General features: G+C 47.7%; 8 protein-coding genes and 1 long non-coding RNA gene across 30 annotated transcripts in view; 4 read left to right on the forward strand and 5 right to left on the reverse strand.

The window, feature by feature from the left end:
- Positions 1-77: 77 nt before the first annotated feature.
- Positions 78-3,274, forward strand: LOC6734367. The gene has a single exon (XM_002081352.4). It carries the CDS (start codon positions 183-185, stop codon positions 3,108-3,110), a length of 2,928 nt encoding a protein of 975 aa, XP_002081388.2. The 5' UTR covers positions 78-182; the 3' UTR covers positions 3,111-3,274.
- Positions 3,241-4,694, reverse strand: LOC6734368 (probable enoyl-CoA hydratase, mitochondrial). The gene is made up of 4 exons (XM_016182109.3): positions 4,592-4,694; positions 4,396-4,518; positions 3,479-4,200; positions 3,241-3,413 (listed from the first exon to the last, which is right to left on the reverse strand). The coding sequence occupies exons 1-4, from the start codon at positions 4,665-4,667 to the stop codon at positions 3,348-3,350; spliced, it is 987 nt and encodes a 328-aa protein (XP_016027449.1). The 5' UTR covers positions 4,668-4,694; the 3' UTR covers positions 3,241-3,347.
- A 113-nt stretch (positions 4,695-4,807) lies between these two features.
- On the forward strand, positions 4,808-5,357 carry LOC123327106. The gene is made up of 3 exons (XR_006541572.1): positions 4,808-4,947; positions 5,006-5,173; positions 5,232-5,357. It is a non-coding gene; the product is annotated as an uncharacterized LOC123327106 (long non-coding RNA).
- On the reverse strand, positions 4,941-6,197 carry LOC27206617 (modular serine protease). Its single transcript, XM_016182108.3, has 2 exons — positions 5,224-6,197; positions 4,941-5,167 (listed from the first exon to the last, which is right to left on the reverse strand). Exons 1-2 carry the CDS (start codon positions 5,999-6,001, stop codon positions 4,986-4,988), a joined length of 960 nt encoding a protein of 319 aa, XP_016027450.1. The 5' UTR covers positions 6,002-6,197; the 3' UTR covers positions 4,941-4,985.
- Positions 6,198-6,407: 210 nt separating this feature from the next.
- LOC6734370 (rac GTPase-activating protein 1) lies at positions 6,408-8,967 on the reverse strand. The gene is made up of 4 exons (XM_002081355.4): positions 8,663-8,967; positions 7,666-8,599; positions 6,819-7,606; positions 6,408-6,763 (listed from the first exon to the last, which is right to left on the reverse strand). The coding sequence occupies exons 1-4, from the start codon at positions 8,739-8,741 to the stop codon at positions 6,687-6,689; spliced, it is 1,878 nt and encodes a 625-aa protein (XP_002081391.1). The 5' UTR covers positions 8,742-8,967; the 3' UTR covers positions 6,408-6,686.
- Positions 8,968-9,187: 220 nt separating this feature from the next.
- LOC6734372 (nedd8-activating enzyme E1 catalytic subunit) lies at positions 9,188-10,683 on the forward strand. Its single transcript, XM_002081357.4, has one exon. It carries the CDS (start codon positions 9,246-9,248, stop codon positions 10,596-10,598), a length of 1,353 nt encoding a protein of 450 aa, XP_002081393.2. The 5' UTR covers positions 9,188-9,245; the 3' UTR covers positions 10,599-10,683.
- LOC6734373 (enoyl-[acyl-carrier-protein] reductase, mitochondrial) lies at positions 10,596-12,187 on the reverse strand. Its single transcript, XM_016182107.3, has 2 exons — positions 11,930-12,187; positions 10,596-11,538 (listed from the first exon to the last, which is right to left on the reverse strand). The coding sequence occupies exons 1-2, from the start codon at positions 12,141-12,143 to the stop codon at positions 10,679-10,681; spliced, it is 1,074 nt and encodes a 357-aa protein (XP_016027451.1). The 5' UTR covers positions 12,144-12,187; the 3' UTR covers positions 10,596-10,678.
- Positions 12,188-12,274: 87 nt separating this feature from the next.
- LOC6734374 (E3 ubiquitin-protein ligase RNF25) lies at positions 12,275-14,437 on the forward strand. 2 transcript variants are annotated; one of them, XM_016168013.3, is made up of 3 exons: positions 12,275-12,405; positions 12,464-12,532; positions 12,593-14,437. In XM_016168013.3, the coding sequence occupies exons 1-3, from the start codon at positions 12,398-12,400 to the stop codon at positions 13,641-13,643; spliced, it is 1,128 nt and encodes a 375-aa protein (XP_016027452.1). In that variant the 5' UTR covers positions 12,275-12,397; the 3' UTR covers positions 13,644-14,437. The 2 variants fall into 2 exon arrangements, with proteins under 2 accessions (XP_016027452.1, XP_002081395.1); XM_002081359.4 differs by having other exon boundaries at positions 12,596-14,437.
- A 50-nt stretch (positions 14,438-14,487) lies between these two features.
- The window catches only part of LOC6734375 (microtubule-actin cross-linking factor 1), a 75,984-nt gene continuing 73,258 nt past the window's right edge, over positions 14,488-17,213 (reverse strand). For 8 of the 21 annotated variants that reach the window (XM_039291759.2, XM_039291760.2, XM_044922574.1 and 5 more), the window contains 5 exons: positions 16,923-17,196; positions 16,674-16,857; positions 16,293-16,358; positions 16,052-16,138; positions 14,488-15,736 (listed from right to left, as the gene is read on the reverse strand). In XM_039291759.2, the coding sequence (XP_039147693.1) occupies positions 15,595-15,736; positions 16,052-16,138; positions 16,293-16,358; positions 16,674-16,857; positions 16,923-17,196 (753 nt within the window). In that variant the 3' untranslated portion in view covers positions 14,488-15,594. Of the gene's footprint in view, positions 15,737-15,989; positions 16,139-16,292; positions 16,359-16,673; positions 16,858-16,922; positions 17,197-17,213 lie in introns of all 21 variants that reach the window. The other 13 variants (XM_044922575.1, XM_039291782.2, XM_039291780.2 and 10 more) reach the window with 3 other exon arrangements.

The raw sequence follows: 17,213 nt of genomic DNA on the forward strand, positions 1-17,213 counted from the left end.
TGTATATCTTATGATAGTCCTTTGATTAATTCTTGATTCTAGTAACAATTTTAATTTGTTAACCATATGATAATATTTTAATATAACAACTGACATATTTGTGGATCGATCCACCAACCTAAGGTAAACTAGGCTAGTTTTCTAATTTTTCAGTTTTAATACAACAAAATTCCCCTTTCGAGATGAATATTTTAAGTGCTCTTAAGATAAAGAAGCTCAACATGCAGAATACCTGCACCTCCTACTACGACTTCTTGACCTGTGAACCCAACGGTCTGGATTCACTGAGCTGCTCAGCTGTGCCACGCGATCCTCCATCCCTGGAGGATCTTAAGCGACCTCCCAAAATGGTCAAAAGTGGTGTGCAGTACTTCGATGTGGATGACAAGGCGACGGAATGGTATCTGGACACCCGACGATCCACAGCCGAGAAAAAGCCATGCAAGAGGAGGTTCTGCTTCAAGTTTCACGTGCCCGTAAGACATGCCCTTCGTCGAAAGGATAAGGCGGCGACTTATGCCGTACCAGGACGCAGGGTGTCCCCCGAGTTCCTGAGCCTTCTAAAGCAGCACCACGCCAGGATGCGGGGTCTGGAGAAGCTGCCGCGAAAGTATCTTTCCCGCAAGCCCAGCTTCTCCTACTACAAGTACGATGCTGCGGGAAAGAGCCGACACATGCGACCTGGCATCTCCACAGCTGCACCCTTAGAGTTTCCATGCACCAAAATTGACTGCTTTCGTCATCGGGATTGCTCATGTCCACCGAAAAAGGAAACTCCTCCACAGGCCGCTTTAAGCCAGGAGGCTTCCAATCCTCCTGTATCCAACATAAAGGTCAGGAAAAAGCAATTCTCGCCATTTGCTAAACAAAAACCTGTAGTTTTAGTGAAAAAAGATGAAAAGGAATCTAAGGATAACATCAAGTTAAAGGAGAGCCAGCCTATTTCTAGGTTGCACAGAATTTATGCGAGCAATCCATCTTTAAAAGCCAATGAAGAGCCCCCTAAACCAATTGTATCGAGATCTCAACCTAGTTTTAATTCCAAGGAACAGCTAGAAAGCTGTCCTTGCTCTATTGATCAGCCCATTCGTTTGCCTAAAACATGTGATCCACCCATTGCTGCTGGTAAAACTGGGAGGTCCAAAAGGATTCGAGATCCCCGCTGCATTGAGTACGAGAATAGTCCTTTCTACAAAGCCATCAAGGGCACAAACTACGGACCCCGCAATGGAAATAAGAAACGAGTGACCAGTAGTGACAAGAAGTGCTGTGAAGACCATTGTAAGATTGAAGCAGATGCCCAGGAAGATTCTCCCTCAGAGAACACTTTCTATGCATCCGTCTCCAATCATAGGGAACTTGGTCTGGAATATCGCCATTCACCTGATTCTTATGATCCGAACGATATGGAAATCCCACCAAACCATCAGAGAAATAGGCTTGGCTATAGAGGCTTCATTCATCGCTCCGAAAAACAGAAGCTCATTGATCGCGGCTGTGCTCCAATCCCCAAGTGCAAGAGGTCTAAGCCACCGCCGTATTGCTACCTCTGGTCCGCCACCGATCCGGATATACGGAAGGCGGAGAAACGTCGTCTGGCGGAACATAATTGGTGCCAGCGGGAAATGTTTCCAGACAGCAAGCCGTACTCTTACTACTGGTCCACAACGCATCCGGATGTAAGGGGCGAGGTGAAGCGGCGATTGAAGGAGGCTGACAGCAGGCGGATTTGTGGAGTGAACCAAAGATGTATCCAGCCATCCATTTGCAGTCGGGATTATTCAGATCAAAGTGAGGATATATGTACCTGCAGCAGTTCCACTTTGAGAAACCAGTTCATTAAGAAACATAGCTCAGATTCTCTCGATCCCCACAATCATCTAACTGGTTCGCGTGCCAAGAAACTTAAGTCATTTGGTCTAGGACACAGTAGAAATCGAAAAGGAGCTCCTAATGACAGTTCACTTGACTGGGAAGATGATCTTTCCACATGCAAAAGTAATCCAAGATGGCCAGGACTTATCTCAAGAAAGTTGACTGCAGATTCAGATGGACATCTCTCGAAGAAACCACGCCTGCTGCCCAGACTACATGCATTTGCCAAGCGATTTCTCTGGTCAGGAACTAAAGCAATTGAGTTCAAGTCGAGTCAATCGGGGAATGGAAGGCCTAGACATAGCCCCCGGTCTATAAATTTCAGGGAGGCTTCTGCTCTGGAGCATCAAAAAGATAAGCAAGGAGTAATATGCAGCGAAATGAATCCTTTGGACAGGAAAATCTCTTTCAGGGATAAGGACAGTACCCTGGATATACGCGGACAAAGAGATCCTGGGATATGGTCTAAAACTATAAAGAAAAGGGTAAGAGGCAACTCAATACGAAATACGCACTCCTCGGGCTCAGAAATCGTTACGTACAGGAGTACCAACTCCTCCTTTGTGCAACCAGCCAGCTCCAGACGACCACCAAGAGGCAGAAATTATCAGAAGTCCCAAGCAAAGAAGTCCCCACTACGTAACAGAAGGTGTTCCTCAGATAGTTGCAGTAATTGGAGCTGCCACTCAAGTGATACACGGCAGCAAGCTCCCTGTCAAGTTCCTCAGCCTTTTGTATCCCGTGCCCAGCGGGAGTGGGAGGAACATCGGGAGCGAAAGCGGGCTAAGAGGCATGTAGAGAAATGCGGACCATGCACAGATTACTTGCTCACCTCACGGCCAACGGAGTCACCAAATCCGGGCATACGTCGAGGATTAGTTACATATCGAAACTATGAGTTTACCACCGAACTTAGTGATTCCTGTGTGATTGAACCAAAGGGTAATCGTTTCCGACTAACAGAACATTGTCCCATGCACAGGGATAAGAACTACTCGCGGTCACGAAATTATCGACATGCAGCTCGATGTTGTGATGACTCCGATGCCCCCAGGCACTGTAAAAATCCACATGGCTCGAGAATACGGGGAGGTATAGATTTTCATGAGATTGAATATTCTTCAAGAAGGCAACGCTACACAGCGCACAACTTTCCAAAAACCTTGCCTTCCAAACTCGAAAGCAACAAGACACAAGCATGGAAGTCACCTAAGCACTTATTTTGTTTCGACTAGAAGTAGGAGGATAATCGGGCTAGCAGGCCGACTGTCAAGTGGCCATACCATGTCTAAAGTAATGGATTACCACCTGACATGCGGACTTGCATGCCTCACATACTAATGACAAATTATGGTAAATTGTTAATTTTCAAATTATCACGATTAAAGTTTTAATTGCGTAGAAACAACAGTTTTTCTTTTAGATTATATAAATGCAAAGCTGGCTGGCAGGGATTAGGGTAGCATCCCCATTTACTCGTTGGTAAACTTGGCAGGGCGCTTCTCGGCGAAGGCGGTCATGCCCTCCTTGCGATCGGCCTATTGGATGACAGAAAATAAAAGAGATTAGATAGTGTAAAGAAGATATTCCAACTTGAACTAACCGTGGAGAACGTGGCATGGAAGGTGCGACGCTCGAACTTCAGACCCTCCTGGAGAGTGGTCTCGTAAGCCGTGTTAACGGCCTCCTTGCACAGCTGCACAATCAGATTGGAGTGGGTGCCGATCTTCTCGCCCAGCTTGACGGCCTCGCCCAGCAACTGGTCGGCGGGCACCACCTTGCTGGCCAGACCCAGCTTCTCGGCCTCCTGGGCGCCGATCATGTTGCCGGTGAGGCACATCTCCATGGCCTTGGACTTGCCAACGACGCGGGTCAGACGCTGGGTGCCACCGGCTCCGGGAATGGTGCCCAGGGCAATCTCAGGCTGACCAAACTTGGCCTTGTCACCGGCATAGATGATGTCGCACATCATGGCCAGCTCACAGCCACCGCCCAAGGCGTAACCATTCACGGCAGCAATGATGGGCTTCTGGGTGCGGGCCACCTCCGTCCAGTCGTTCAGGAAGTTGCCCTGGATGCACTGCGAGTAGGTGTTGCCCACCATCTCCTTGATATCAGCGCCAGCGGCGAAGGCCTTCTCACTGCCCGTCAAAACGATGGCGGAGATGGTCTTATCCTTGCCGAATTGCTGCAACGCGGTGGACAGCTCCTTCATCAGGCCATTGCAGAGGGCATTCAAAGCCTTGGGGCGGTTCAGGGTGATAACGGCCACGTTCTTGCCCTCGCCGGCCACTTCGGTCTTGATGTACTCCCAGTTGTTGGTGGCTGAAAAGAGATGGCATCATAAATGAGGTGATCGTATGTGCGCGAATGTTACGCAATCAATGTTTATTTGCCTGGAAAAGTACAAAAGATGTCGCGCAGAAACCGGCATTTGATATCTTGATTTTCCGGCTTAGCTTGGTGCTAGGCATCAATCGCGTGGACTTTGATCCCTCGCAATCAACCATCTCTACTTACAGGAGCTGCTGAAACGGGTGGCCACCTGTGGCTGGCGGGCGGCTGCCTGCAGGACGCCCTGGGCGCGGCTGGCGAAGATCTTAGCAATGTTGGCCATTTTCAAATGAAGGAACTGTGAGCCGGCTGCAAGTGCAATTCGTTATCTAATCGGTCGCCGTATCTGTCATGGAGCCACTCTAGAACTTTGGGTACTTACGCTGCGAAGCACTGGAGCAATATTGGCGCACTAGTGGGGCAGGTGTGACCGCGTTCGCACCCACCAGAAATGCCATTATCTCCAGTCACTGTTTCAGTCACAGTTTGTATCACAGCAACAAGTGGTTTTCGCGTTACAGCTGTTAACTCAAAAGTATTGTTAACAGTCGAAATTATAATGTGCAACGTAAAAACACATATTACAACTTTCACGTTTTACTGTAAAATAAAAATTTATAAATACATTCGGATTTAAGCTTAAAACTGGAGAACTTTAAATAACATTATTTACTTAAGATAAGCCTAGTTAGTTTAAAATTAACAGTACTTTTTATCAACAACTTGGCTGGTAAATAAGTAAGCGATCACATATTTAGCTTTGTAAACATTTATCCCTAGATCTTTGGTATTGCAGATGTCTGGGGAAGATTATTGCTGGTCTCCACCAGCCAAATGTGCTCCTCGCGTTGCCTCCTTGTGCCATTTTCTCGACGAACCCGCCAAATTAGAAACAACAATACCACGATTAGCAAGCAGAATATTACTATAACCAAGCTAAAAATATACGCTTGGGGTGCTTAAAGTAAATAAATTAGTATAAATGAAGAGACTTTTTATAAAAACACAACTTACTTTCACAGTAGGGGAACTTCCTAGCCCACAATGAGTTTTGGCAGACGTTCTGGGTCTCGCCTTTGAGCCTGTGCTCCGCCGGGCAGTCGTAGTAGATACGGGTGCCATTGGCTACTCTAGATCCTGCAGTGAGGATTGCATCTGTGAAGTGCTTAACTATCACGTTCGGCAGTTGGGGAATCACGCACTCCCCGTTCTCCTGAAGGGGATTCGATCGCGGGGGCTTCCTTGTTACAGGAACAGTGGGAGTTATCCTGCGGATACTACTTTCCGTAGTAGTACTTGTCGTTGAACTGACCGTAGTAGTTGGTATGGTAACGCCCTCGCAAAGGAACTCCTGCTCATCGTCTCCGTCCCGGCAATCACGGATGCCATCGCACAATTTGGAGTAGGGCATGCATTGGCCAGAGGAGCAGTACATCTCCCAGTTGTCGCAGTTAGCCTGCAGCATCTGCGCCCGGCACAGCCATCCCTGCTCATCCGAACCATCCGCGCAGTCCTGGACGCCATCGCAAACCGCTGTGCTGGCTATGCACGCTCCGTAGCTGCAGCGGAATGCATAACCCGGACACCAGACCTTCTCACACATGGCGGCCGTCTCATCGGAGCCATCCAAGCAGTTGGCGGTGCCATCGCACAGCTGGTCCGGTTGAATACAGTCGCCTCCTCCACAACGATACCCGCAGCTTGTGGCATTCTGGGATCCCGAGCAAATGGCGACGGCTAAGGAGAGAAAAATCACCAGCTGAATTGATAGATTCTGATGCGCTCCGAACATTGCGAATGGGTTCCAATCGACAGACTGCCGGTTCCATGGCGCAGTTAAGGGTATTATTACGAGAGCTGTCCAAACCAGTTTGATGATAATACGACGCTAGCTGTGCACAAGTATCTGTCATGGGCTTTTCTGGGCGGCAGTCAGTATTTTTAGCAAGTATCAATGACCGAGCTTATCACGTTTTTAAATAATCCTATCAAAGGGATATTCCAAAGTTGTATCTAGTTTGCCATTAGTTGTAATGCACGCTTTGTGGCGAAGGCACACAAAACATTCCCATTTCCAAATCCAAATCCGGAAATGTTCATCATATTTGTGGTTACGATCATACAGCCAATAATTTGCCTTCAAGAATGTAGAAAAGTAAGTTCACTAAACAGATTAAAAAATATTTGAACTTCTTGAATTAAAACTGGTATATTCTTTTATCGTTTATTCATATGTTTGTTCATGGTTCTTATTGCTTTTCAAATGCATATTTTACTTTATTTCTCTGGTGAGTATACTTATGTTAGTACGAATAACGTGCTTTAGTTTATAATCGAACGCATAAATTATAAAGAAAAGCTTATGGTTAGTTGGGTACAAATACAGCTCGGGGTTGGCTGGCCGGAAACAAAAACTGCAAAATACTTGAAGTAAACTTAAGTAACATGTCAAATGCTTTCCAACAAGGAAAGTCTCGTTATTTCTTGTGCGCAGATGCCGGCGGTGTGCCGTAAAACTTCCGCTTTTTAATGGTGCCTCCTTTGAAGGGAGTTGCTGTGAAACAGTGATAATTAGAATAATGCAAAAAATTAGCTCATAGATAACTCACCATATAGCGAAAGTAAGTCATTTTTGTTGCTTGGCACCCGCTTGATAACCGTGGCCGGCGTTCTTGTCGGATCTATAACGATATATTGCTCCCAGAACGAAACGGGCAGCTCAAGGAGTGCCTTCATCACCTGCTTCTGGGTGAAAACTTCCGTGTAGATTGCATGCTGGTCGGGATCTGGTGTGGAGTAACCCACAATGGTGGGGCCAAAGATGAGCGAGATGTTATCGATCGGCATTAGCACGACTGGGCACTGGGCAATTCGCTGGAAGTGCAGTATGAGGAAGGCCAGCGTATCCCTATTGGCCTGTGGTAGCTGGTTCACCGACTTAACCAACATATCCTGGGCTGTTTTGGTGTCAGGATTTTGGACTGCGTTTGCGAAATCCTTCCATTGGCTAGTGGGAATGAGAGGTTCTGTTAGAGACCTCAGGAAATCCTTGACACAACAGCAGAGCACATAGATATCCGTGTTGCCCAAATGGGGAGTGGCCTTGCCTCGCAGGAACTGCTCCTTGAGGGCCTTGTACTCCCGCTCCGACGAGGACAATCGATAGAGGCCAACCTCGGTCAGGCCGCGTGCCTCAATCTCGTTAACGCAGTGCACAATCAGTGCCGGGATCATGGGTGCAATAGATGGTGCAAAGTCCGTTACATAGCCAGTCATGGTCTTCGTCGTCGGTGTTCCCGTTTGCGGCACACAGCTAACGGTGAGCAGATACCGACAATCGATGTGACAACGCACCGGGCAATCCCGACATCTCAGGCCAACGGCTCCAAAACGTATGCTGAAAAGTATAGAAATTAATGAAAAACGTACTTAGAGCAGAACTTCTAGTAAGCCTACCGTTTCTGGCACTGTACGCAATTGTCGCCACGCAAGAATGTCTTCTGACTGAAGGTGTGATTCCTCATCAGCGGACGGTGCTGCAGTGGCGTTCCGGATTCAGCGACCACGTGAGGTGCCATAGCATTTACCGGCGTCAGTGGCGGTGCAGTGGCCTCCTTAAGCACCGATCGCCGTGGCGTCGAGGACAGTCCGTCGCCGATCCTCTCGTTGCCGCCAATCACAGGCAGCGACTCAATTGTGGACTCTGCACGAATCACGCCCTGTCCATCCTGGGGTATGGTGACCTTGGTGGTGGCACAAAAGCGCTCAGCGCCTTGACCCACGTCCACCGTGTGTTGCTCCACTCCGATTCCGACGCCAGAGCGTCGCGACTTGCCGGTGGTTGGTGTAGTCCCGGACATGCTGCCATTGAGTCCAGTGCTCAATCGCGATCTCTTGTTGCCAACGCTAGGAATCTGGTTCTTGGGCAGCGAGGGTCGATGCTCTCGCCAAGATTTTGATGTGCGCACATCGAGGAAGTCATCCTCGGAGTGTGTAATTGACAAATCGGACAGCAACGATCCGGTGGAGTTGATGTCGCCATAGGACTTGTCCTCGCGCACGGCATTCAGGGACTTGCGCTTCCGCGACGAGGGCAGAGTGTGCAGAAAGGCCAGCTTGTCGCGGGTCTCGTTGTTCAGATTGCGCTCGTGTCGCAGAAGATCCGCCACAGCCATGATCTTGTTCTCCATGGCGTCCCGTTCGTGTTCCGCCTGGCGGCGCGCCTTGATCTCCATGTCGATGATGCGGCGTGCGTGAAAGAGCTTGCCCTCCAGGTCGCCCATTTTGGTCAGCGACTTGTCCAGCTCGTTTTGTATCCTGGCCGTCTCGGCCGCGTAGCCCGCGCACTTTTCGTGGTACTGCTCGAACATGCGCAGGAACCGCAGGAACTCTATATGGAATATAAGCATCATGTAGGGCTTCATTTCACTTGCCTGTTTTCAGTTTTACTCACCCTCCTCGGCAGTTCCATCGGTAAGCACTTGCATGCAGCGTCGCAGATCATCGAAGGACGCCAATGCGGAGAGCGCCATTTTTGCTTGTCTCCGTAGTTCTGCGGATCGGTTTTCACTCGCAGGGACTGCCTGCACACTGGTTGCCTTGATTCAGCTTTGAATTCTACTGAAAATCAGTAGTATTTACCAAAAAACGAGTGGCAAACGGAGCACGCTGCAAAAGACGCGCTGAATTTTTTCAAGTTCCGTTGTTTTCAAATTGACGCCATCTGCGCAGTGTGACCGTTCGTGGGTGGCTTGAAATTACAGTAGGGTAGTCATGCTAACAGAAAATATCGTTCTGATCGTGTTAGAGATGATTGTTTCAAGTTAACAGTTCTTTCGGACTCATATATATACAATAATTTATTATAATCCTATTAATAAATTTGGAATTATTATATTAATAATAATATAATTACAATATATTTTTTATTTATAATATGTCTTATATATATTTTTATTCACAGCTACCATCACTAATATTTCTTTCGACCCGAGTAGTGTTGCTAAACGAATCACAGTCTCGACTTTGTTTGAAAAATGTCTGTCCACTCACCCAATCCTGGCCTAATCCTCCAGAGCAAACGTTTCCATGGACTGCGGAACATCCTGGAACGCGAAGGCCCCTTCTGCAAGGACGGCTTCGCGGCCTCGCCGGAAAACCTGGAGTTCTTGCAGACCAAGTGCCAGGTTCTGATCATCGGAGCCGGCGGCCTCGGCTGCGAACTGCTGAAGGATCTGGCTCTGATGGGCTTCGGCAACCTGCACGTCATCGATATGGACACCATCGAGCTGTCTAACCTGAATCGCCAGTTTCTGTTCCGCCGCACCGACATTGGCGCCTCCAAGGCGGAGTGTGCGGCTCGCTTCATCAACGCACGAGTGCCCACTTGCCGGGTGACGCCGCATTTCAAGAAGATCCAGGACTTCGATGAGTCCTTCTATCAGCAGTTCCACCTGGTTGTCTGCGGCTTAGACTCCATTGTTGCCCGGCGTTGGATCAATGGCATGCTGCTCTCCATGCTGCGATATGAGGAGGACGGCACCATAGATACCAGCTCCATAGTGCCCATGATTGATGGCGGCACCGAGGGCTTCAAGGGCAACGCACGCGTCATCCTGCCCGGTTTCACGGCCTGCATTGAGTGCACGCTGGACCTGTTCCCGCCGCAGGTCAACTATCCTCTATGCACCATAGCAAATACTCCCAGGCTTCCGGAGCACTGCATAGAGTACGTAAAGATCATACAGTGGGAGAAACAGAATCCGTTTGCGGTGCCTCTCGATGGGGACGATCCCCAGCACATTGGTTGGATCTACGAACGGGCTCTGGAGCGGTCGAATGAGTTCAACATCACCGGAGTGACCTATCGCTTGGTCCAGGGCGTTGTCAAGCACATCATTCCCGCTGTGGCCAGTACCAATGCAGCCATTGCCGCCGCCTGTGCTTTGGAGGTCTTTAAGTTGGCCACCAGCTGCTATGATAGCATGGCAAACTATTTGAACTTCAACGACCTGGACGGAATCTATACCTACACCTACGAAGCCGAGAAGTCGGAGAACTGCTTGGCGTGCAGCAATACACCGCAGCCGTTGCCGATTGAGGATCCCAACACCACCACGCTGGAGGATGTGATAAAGCTATTGTGCGATTCCCCGCGCTTCCAGCTGAAAAGCCCAGCCTTGACCACTGTGATGAAGGACGGCAAGCGGCAGACTTTGTACATGTCCGGGGTAAAGAGCATTGAAGAGGCCACCCGAAAGAACCTTACGCAGAGTCTGGGCGAACTGGGTCTACACGATGGCCAGCAGCTAACAGTCACCGATGCCACCTCGCCGTCCGCCATGACTCTGCAGCTGAAGTACCAGTCCAATGAGGTGGAGATGGCCTAAAGTGTATCACAGTAGATAACAATTTTAATACACAAGTCGTATATGTAAATAAACAGCAGGCTTAGCCTCAAGTTACGCATCTAAATGCTCATGTCCAGTATGTACTTCTTGCCGGTGAATCCCTTGAAGCTCAAGGCAGCGGCCGCCGCGTCTTTGAACTTCGCCAAGGGCACCATCTCATGGTTGGGTGCCACGAACTTTCCCTGCTCCATCAGCTCGAAGATCTCCTTAAACATTTTCGAACGCTCTGGTGAACTGTAGTTCTCCTTGGACCAGCGAGTCATCCAGAAGCCTCTAAATGCAATGTCCTTGAAAATGAGGGGTCCAGTGGCCACGGTGACGGGTTCGCGGGACATTCCGCCGTAGGTAACCAGCACTCCGCCATTGTCTAGATGCCGCGACACCTCCGTGGCGCTTTTTCCGCCCACACAGTTGAAGGCCAAGCGGGGCTTTTTCAACTTGCCCGACTTGAAGATGTCACTGGTGCGAATTTCGGCCTCGGTTAGGACCTCGGTGGCTCCCAGGCACTGCAGCATCTGCTTCAATTCGGCAATCTCTGGTCGGTCGCGTACAATGCCCACGCTATTGATGCCCCAGGCTCGGCACAATTGGTGCACTGCCTGGCCGACGGCGCTATTGGCGCCGTTTTGGATGACCGTGTCACCCGGACAGAGCTGCACAAAGTCCTTTAGCATGCGGTAGGCAGTGGTGGGATTCACTGTCGAGGTGGCGGCCTCCGCCAAGCCAACCTTCTTGGACACGATCAACAGTTGATCCTCCTTGTAGACGGCATGGGTGGTCCAGGTGCCCAGTCCACTGGCCAAGGGAATGACGTGCTGTCCTGCCTCAAAGCCTTTGACTTTGTCGCCCACGCAGATGACCTCCGCCACACACTCATTGCCGCCAACGGCAGGGAACTTGGGCTTAACCGGGTATTTACCTGTAAAGGATTTGGGATGATCATTATTAAAGTGTCTTTGAACAAGCTTGTATATAATATGTTAAGCTGAATCATGTAATATTTGGATCGTTTGAGCTAGGCTTCTTTAAAATCTAAAGCCACAAACTTGAGCATCGTTCAAAGTACAAAGATGTACTGATAACATGCATTGCATTTTAATTGGAATATTTCTGATTATCCCATAACTGACTTCCAAGCAATACTATACTATACTATGAATACAAGTTTTTCTGATCTTCACTTCTTATCCAGTTGTTTCGGCAGAGGATTATCGTTATGAAATATGTGTTTCATGCCGGTTATGGCTATATTTGAGTTGTATCATCCATAATATATGTTTGTTTGTGATATATCCTAATGGCCAGCATACCCTGAATGGTGTTTATGTCCGCCGGGTTAATGGGAGCCGCCAGAATCTTGACCAGCACCTGGTTGTCCTTGGGATCGGGAAGTTTGTCCTCCACCAGTTGCAGAACCTCCTGTGGTTCGCCGTGCTGTGTGTATTTCAAGGACTTGGCCACCACCGACATTTGCCGGCTCCATTGGGCTGCGTTGATGCGAGATAAAAAGCCTCGGCGCAACATTTGTTAGCAATTGTTATGATTTTTGACCATCAAAATAGTAAAACGAAAATTATTATGCAGGTCAGTGTGACCGTCGCTACATTGCTGCCAACTTAATTTTTAATGACGCCACAGAGATTTATAATGTTATTTGCTGGTATTTTCGGCTAAGTGACAAACGGTCGCCGTGTTTTCTCCAAATTTCAGGTGTCTCAAATCGATTTTTTAAACAAAACCTCGAAAAATACTCAAAAACTGAATTGACCGGTGCTAAAATGGACGCGTAAGCAAATAAATGTTAAAATAGCTTGATGTTGTTTAACAATTGCATACCCTTGCAGTTTACAAGACGAAGTGGAGTCGCTGGAAGCTATCCTAATGGACGATGTTTGCATTAAACGCACACCCAAGTAAGTAATACAATACAATATATGTTTTCGGATACTACAGCGAGTATTGCGATTCCCGAGAAGCGGCGAGGTGGAGCAGATCGAGACCACGGTGCTGCCCCTGACCGGCGAGGAGGAGGAGCAGCAGTACGTGTGCGTTACCCTGCAGGTGCATCCAACACCTGGCTATCCGGAGGAGAGCCCCACATTCAAGCTGCTGCGTCCGCGTGGATTGGACGATGCCCGCCTGGAGGCAATCCGTAGCGCGTGCAACGCCAAGATCAAGGAGTCTATTGGTTTTCCGGTCGTTTTCGACCTCATCGAGGTGGTGCGGGAGCACCTCAGTGGCAGCAATCTGCCCAGTGGCCAGTGCGTTGTCTGTTTGTATGGATTCGCCGATGGCGATGAGTTCACACGCACCGAGTGCTTCCACTACCTGCACAGCTATTGCCTGGCCCGGCATCTCAACGCCCTACGCCGCAACTATCAGGAGGAGTTCGATAAGTTGCCCGCCTGGCTGCAGAAGACGGCCGATCCCTTCCAGGCCCTGTGCCCTGTTTGCCGTGAGCACATCGGCGACGAAACAGATAGCCTCAAGTGCGCAATGCCGCCATCTGAGTTGCTTAATGCTCCGGAATTTAAGGTGACCGAGGAGCTGCGTAAAATGCAGCAGCGCATGTCGGAGCTGTATCTGCAGCAGAAGAGTCGCGGCGCCATTATCGATGTGAACGCCGAGGGCTCGGCGGTGATTTCCATCGAGACGGAGGAGGACATCAGGCGCAGGCGGCGCCGTGAGGAGGCCGAGGCAGCCAAAAAGCTGGAGGGACCGGCAAAGGAGGAGGTTATCAAGCCCACAACTAGTTCCACATTTGCGCCAGTGGTGCAGGAGACCCACCGCATCATGCCGGAGCCGACCAACAATAACTATCAACACAATCGGCGGCACTATCGCGGCGGCAGGCGTCACCATCATCACCATCAGCATGGTCACCATCATCGGGCTGAAAGGGATCGGGGGGAGCAGAATCCGGCTGCAGCTCCAGCCACCGCAGGTGGCTCCACATCGAATACGGCCAATACGAATAGCAAGCAGGCGAAGGCCCAGTCAGCCAGTTCCGGGCTTGCCAGGTGACGATGGCTTCCGGTAGAAATGGGGATCCGGATACCCATTGCGTTGCCATGCTGCTAATACACAATGAAGCACCAACCCAAACGGCCCAGGTTTAGTTTTAGTTTAGTGAGGCGCACTCGATTCTGTGACTTTTTATGTTCGTACGTTCGTACATGTGTATTTATGTTTAGTTAGCTTTAGCGAGCCGTGTTAGCTAATTTGGACTATATTAATGATGATATTTAGTTGTACCTTAACTATAATGATATTTGTAATGATTTACAAAAGACTTGCGGCATAATGCCAAGCCGATATTATTAGGGCCTTTGAAAGCTAGCGCGTAGAGCAGCATGTATTTAGCAGCACCAACTGGCAGCGCTGGCGTTGACGAGATTACACCCCAGCTTCGGGACGAACGAGGAGGAGACGGTATTGATATCCACTTACGCATAATCTGCAACTGCACTTCAAAGTTTAGTCGAAATGAAACCCTCTCTGGCTGCCCATAGCACAAAGAAACGTATGAACCCAGCTTGTACTAGAGTTAGTTGGACGATTAAAGTTGGAGCGGCATTTCTAGTCAGTAAATGGAGGGAACGTAGGAGGAGGAGGAGGAACCCCGATACAGGGCATCTGCATTAGCATGCATGCACACATATTTAAATATCACAATTAATTGAGTGTTTTGTAGAAAACCAAATAGTGATCCGCACGGATCGATCATGGTATTATATCGAAAATTCAATTTCAATGTGTCAAATAACTACTACGATTGAGAACTTCAATGAATAAATCAAATTTGGAAATCAACAGAATCATGGGTTTTATTTCTTATCTTCGGGTAGTAAAGTAAAAAGTCGTGTGGTTATGTTGTTATTTTTTTTTTGTAAATGTTTATTTCGCATTTGAATTGTTTTAATTAAATAGAATTACAAAAAACGAGTTTTAATGCATTTCTTTCGTTTCGTACAACAAAATAATTTAGTATTAGTATTTTACAGTATTTATAGAAACGGGTTCGATTTCTTTCATTCGCTGATATATTGCATATAAAAAACAAAATAATTATGCAATACAAAATCTGTGTGTGTGTGTTTGTCGCTTAACAGTTAAATATTAATTAAACTTATAGTAATGACTTTTAGTATATAATTAAATATTTTCTTTATGCGGCTTACAATTTTCACTTTCCTATTAGTTTAATAACAGAACAAAATCAAATTTTATCTCTTTAACGGGTTTAGTTATTATTTTTTTGGCCGTTCCGCCTCTGCCACGTGCCACTCCTGGCTAGGATTCCACCGGACTGGCGATTCCAGTGGAGAACTGAGACTCAAGATGGTTTGCAGCAGAGACCGCGGCATTTCATTCGAATGTTTTTTTTTTCACTAAAGTTTTTCGATATTTTTTTATGGGTTTTTGTTTGTATTTTTATTTTTTTGCTTGTTTAATTGCATTAGAGCACTTGGAGTGTATTTTTCATTAATTTACGCTTGCTTTTCGTTTTATAAGTATATACAAATCATAATTTCGGAAACGTGTATAACTAGTGAATAAAGGTAGTGGGCATTACAAATTAGTAGTAGCAAAAGGTAGTATTAGTAGTAGTAGTACTCGTAAGTAGGTTGCTTGTCTGATCAACTTTGTGTGCTAGCTATATGTCTGCATAACTTTCATCTTAACTGTGTCTTTTACAAAATATATATAGTATAAACATCTATAAATTGTTTCGCTCCACCACTCCATTAGGGCACTTCAAAGTTAGTCTCTTTTGTAGAACTGTGTGCTGTTCCTGCTGCTACATTCATTGCTAATGTAGCGTCGATTAGTTTGGGAGAGGTTTTTGGGGGTTTTAGTTTAGAACTTCAGTGCGTAGTTAGTACGTAGAGTTGTGTGTTTGTATGTGGTTTAAATATTGGCATTCTTTTGCTTCTCTATCGTCGTCGTCGTCCTCAGCCATAAAGGTGGCTTCCTATAGCCGGAATGGCTCACGCTTCTCCGTCGGTGTGGTTCCCCGCGAAGTGCGTCTCATTGTGGAGCTGAATGTGGGCTCCGCTGAGCTCTTTCGCGGCGTTTGCATCCCGGAGGGCGTTGAGCTACCGCTGATGTTCCGCCTGGTATCGAAAAGTATCAGGATTAGTGGCTGTTCTTTCAATAGTTTATCAGAACATTATAACACATAAAAATAACGAAAAATGTATTGTAATCTGGTAATCGAACTTAAGCATTAGTCGAAAGCATTTTTTGCTTGTTATTCTCTGGACTTTTATGGCATGGACATGCACATCAACATTCACATGCGCGGAAAAGGTTGAACAAACAAGGAAACTTAACAATAACTTTAGACGGGTATCAAATCATAATTACTTGCTATAGACTGAGTTGAAATTGACTAGTAAATGTCTTTGTTGTAAGCTTATCAACTTTACCCCAAGCTGGTTGGATTCGTAGTCGAGCTGGGCGATGTTGACTTGGAATCGAATGAGGGTATCTTAATCGGTATCCGTGATGGCCGGCTTTTAGTGTGTTGGGGAAGGTAGTAAGTACAACGATAGTTAGCAAAGGTAAACCATAACCGCTGCCTAAGATACATGATCGATCTTAAATCTAGCCTAAACTTATGAGTATGTATTTATGTTACGTGTTCTATGCCGTTCGTGGCTGTATTACCTAATTGGTTTGAAGCCGAAGCCTGTTAGTGCTGGTATACTGGATGATCTACTCATGCCTCCGTTGCTGTTTCAGTTTTTGATCATTTTTTTTTGTTTTGGGAGGGGTGGTGGTTTCAGGCACGAGTTTTAGTTGCATTTTTAGTTGCGTTCAAGCAAATTTCAAATGGTTCAAATGCCAATTGGAGTTGTAAGTTAGCGTTTCATGATGTTGATTGTTTTGTGTGAGTGGTCAATAGTTAATGCGGTAAACCGAAAATAGTGTGAAAATAAAAATAATAAATTAATAAGAGTTTGAATAATTAATAGTGTTTGATCCCGCCCATTGTCCCCGCTATTTTCAATTCGATTCGATGAGATGCCTTAATAATAGAATCCCTACCTTGTGGGCGCCGGACTAGCCGATCCGGAGGCGGTTTTGCGGGTGATGGTGCTGGTGCCATTGAGACGACTGCCGGGAGTCGTGGTGGTGGTCACCGAAAGTCGCGCCGGACGCGGAGTGGTACCGCTGGCTGTGCTGCCCGTTGAAGGCTTGCGTTGCGGAATGCGTGAGGGCGTGTGATCGTCTACAAAAAAGGAAGGATATGCTAGTCAGCCAAAGATCTGCAAAACAAGCTCATTTGCTACTTACCCGTGCTATCCAGCGACAGCGTAGAGCCATGTCGCGATGGCGGCTTTGATCCCTGTCTGCTGAGAGGGCGCGAGTTGGGCTTGGAGCCGGCACGAGAGCCTCCTGGCGTGAGACCCGTGCGCGTGCTCGTGTAGGTGACCTTGCGTGGTGTGTACCGGCCGGAAGGTCCTCCATGGCTGCCCTCGTTGTCGCTCAGGGAGTCGGGAGTGCTGGCCGAAAGTGAGGAGCGCGACGGTCGTGACATTGGAATCGAGCGAACGGAGCGCTCGCGTACCTTTACAGAAAACAAAT

The sequence above is a fragment of the Drosophila simulans genome, chromosome 2R (assembly GCF_016746395.2).
Source record: "Drosophila simulans strain w501 chromosome 2R, Prin_Dsim_3.1, whole genome shotgun sequence".
Taxonomy (NCBI): domain Eukaryota; kingdom Metazoa; phylum Arthropoda; class Insecta; order Diptera; family Drosophilidae; genus Drosophila; species Drosophila simulans.

Coding starts and splice junctions, on each gene's coding strand:
- LOC6734372 (XM_002081357.4), top strand. CDS start 9,246: ATGTCTGTCCACTCACCCAATCCTGGCCTAATCCTCCAGAGCAAACGT.
- LOC6734370 (XM_002081355.4), bottom strand. CDS start 8,741: ATGGCGCTCTCCGCATTGGCGTCCTTCGATGATCTGCGACGCTGCATG. Junction 8,600..8,662: donor CGATGGAACTGCCGAGGAGG/GTGAGTAAAACT, acceptor TATTCCATATAG/AGTTCCTGCGGTTCCTGCGC. Junction 7,607..7,665: donor TGCGTACAGTGCCAGAAACG/GTAGGCTTACTA, acceptor TATACTTTTCAG/CATACGTTTTGGAGCCGTTG.
- LOC6734374 (XM_016168013.3), top strand. Junction 12,533..12,592: donor TGCATTAAACGCACACCCAA/GTAAGTAATACA, acceptor GCGATTCCCGAG/AAGCGGCGAGGTGGAGCAGA.
- LOC6734368 (XM_016182109.3), bottom strand. CDS start 4,667: ATGGCATTTCTGGTGGGTGCGAACGCGGTCACACCTGCCCCACTAGTG. Junction 4,201..4,395: donor CACCCGTTTCAGCAGCTCCT/GTAAGTAGAGAT, acceptor ATCTCTTTTCAG/CCACCAACAACTGGGAGTAC. Junction 3,414..3,478: donor TCCATGCCACGTTCTCCACG/GTTAGTTCAAGT, acceptor GTCATCCAATAG/GCCGATCGCAAGGAGGGCAT.
- LOC27206617 (XM_016182108.3), bottom strand. CDS start 6,001: ATGTTCGGAGCGCATCAGAATCTATCAATTCAGCTGGTGATTTTTCTC. Junction 5,168..5,223: donor GAAGTTCCCCTACTGTGAAA/GTAAGTTGTGTT, acceptor ATTTACTTTAAG/CACCCCAAGCGTATATTTTT.
- LOC6734367 (XM_002081352.4), top strand. CDS start 183: ATGAATATTTTAAGTGCTCTTAAGATAAAGAAGCTCAACATGCAGAAT.
- LOC6734373 (XM_016182107.3), bottom strand. CDS start 12,143: ATGTTGCGCCGAGGCTTTTTATCTCGCATCAACGCAGCCCAATGGAGC. Junction 11,539..11,929: donor GGACATAAACACCATTCAGG/GTATGCTGGCCA, acceptor AATCCTTTACAG/GTAAATACCCGGTTAAGCCC.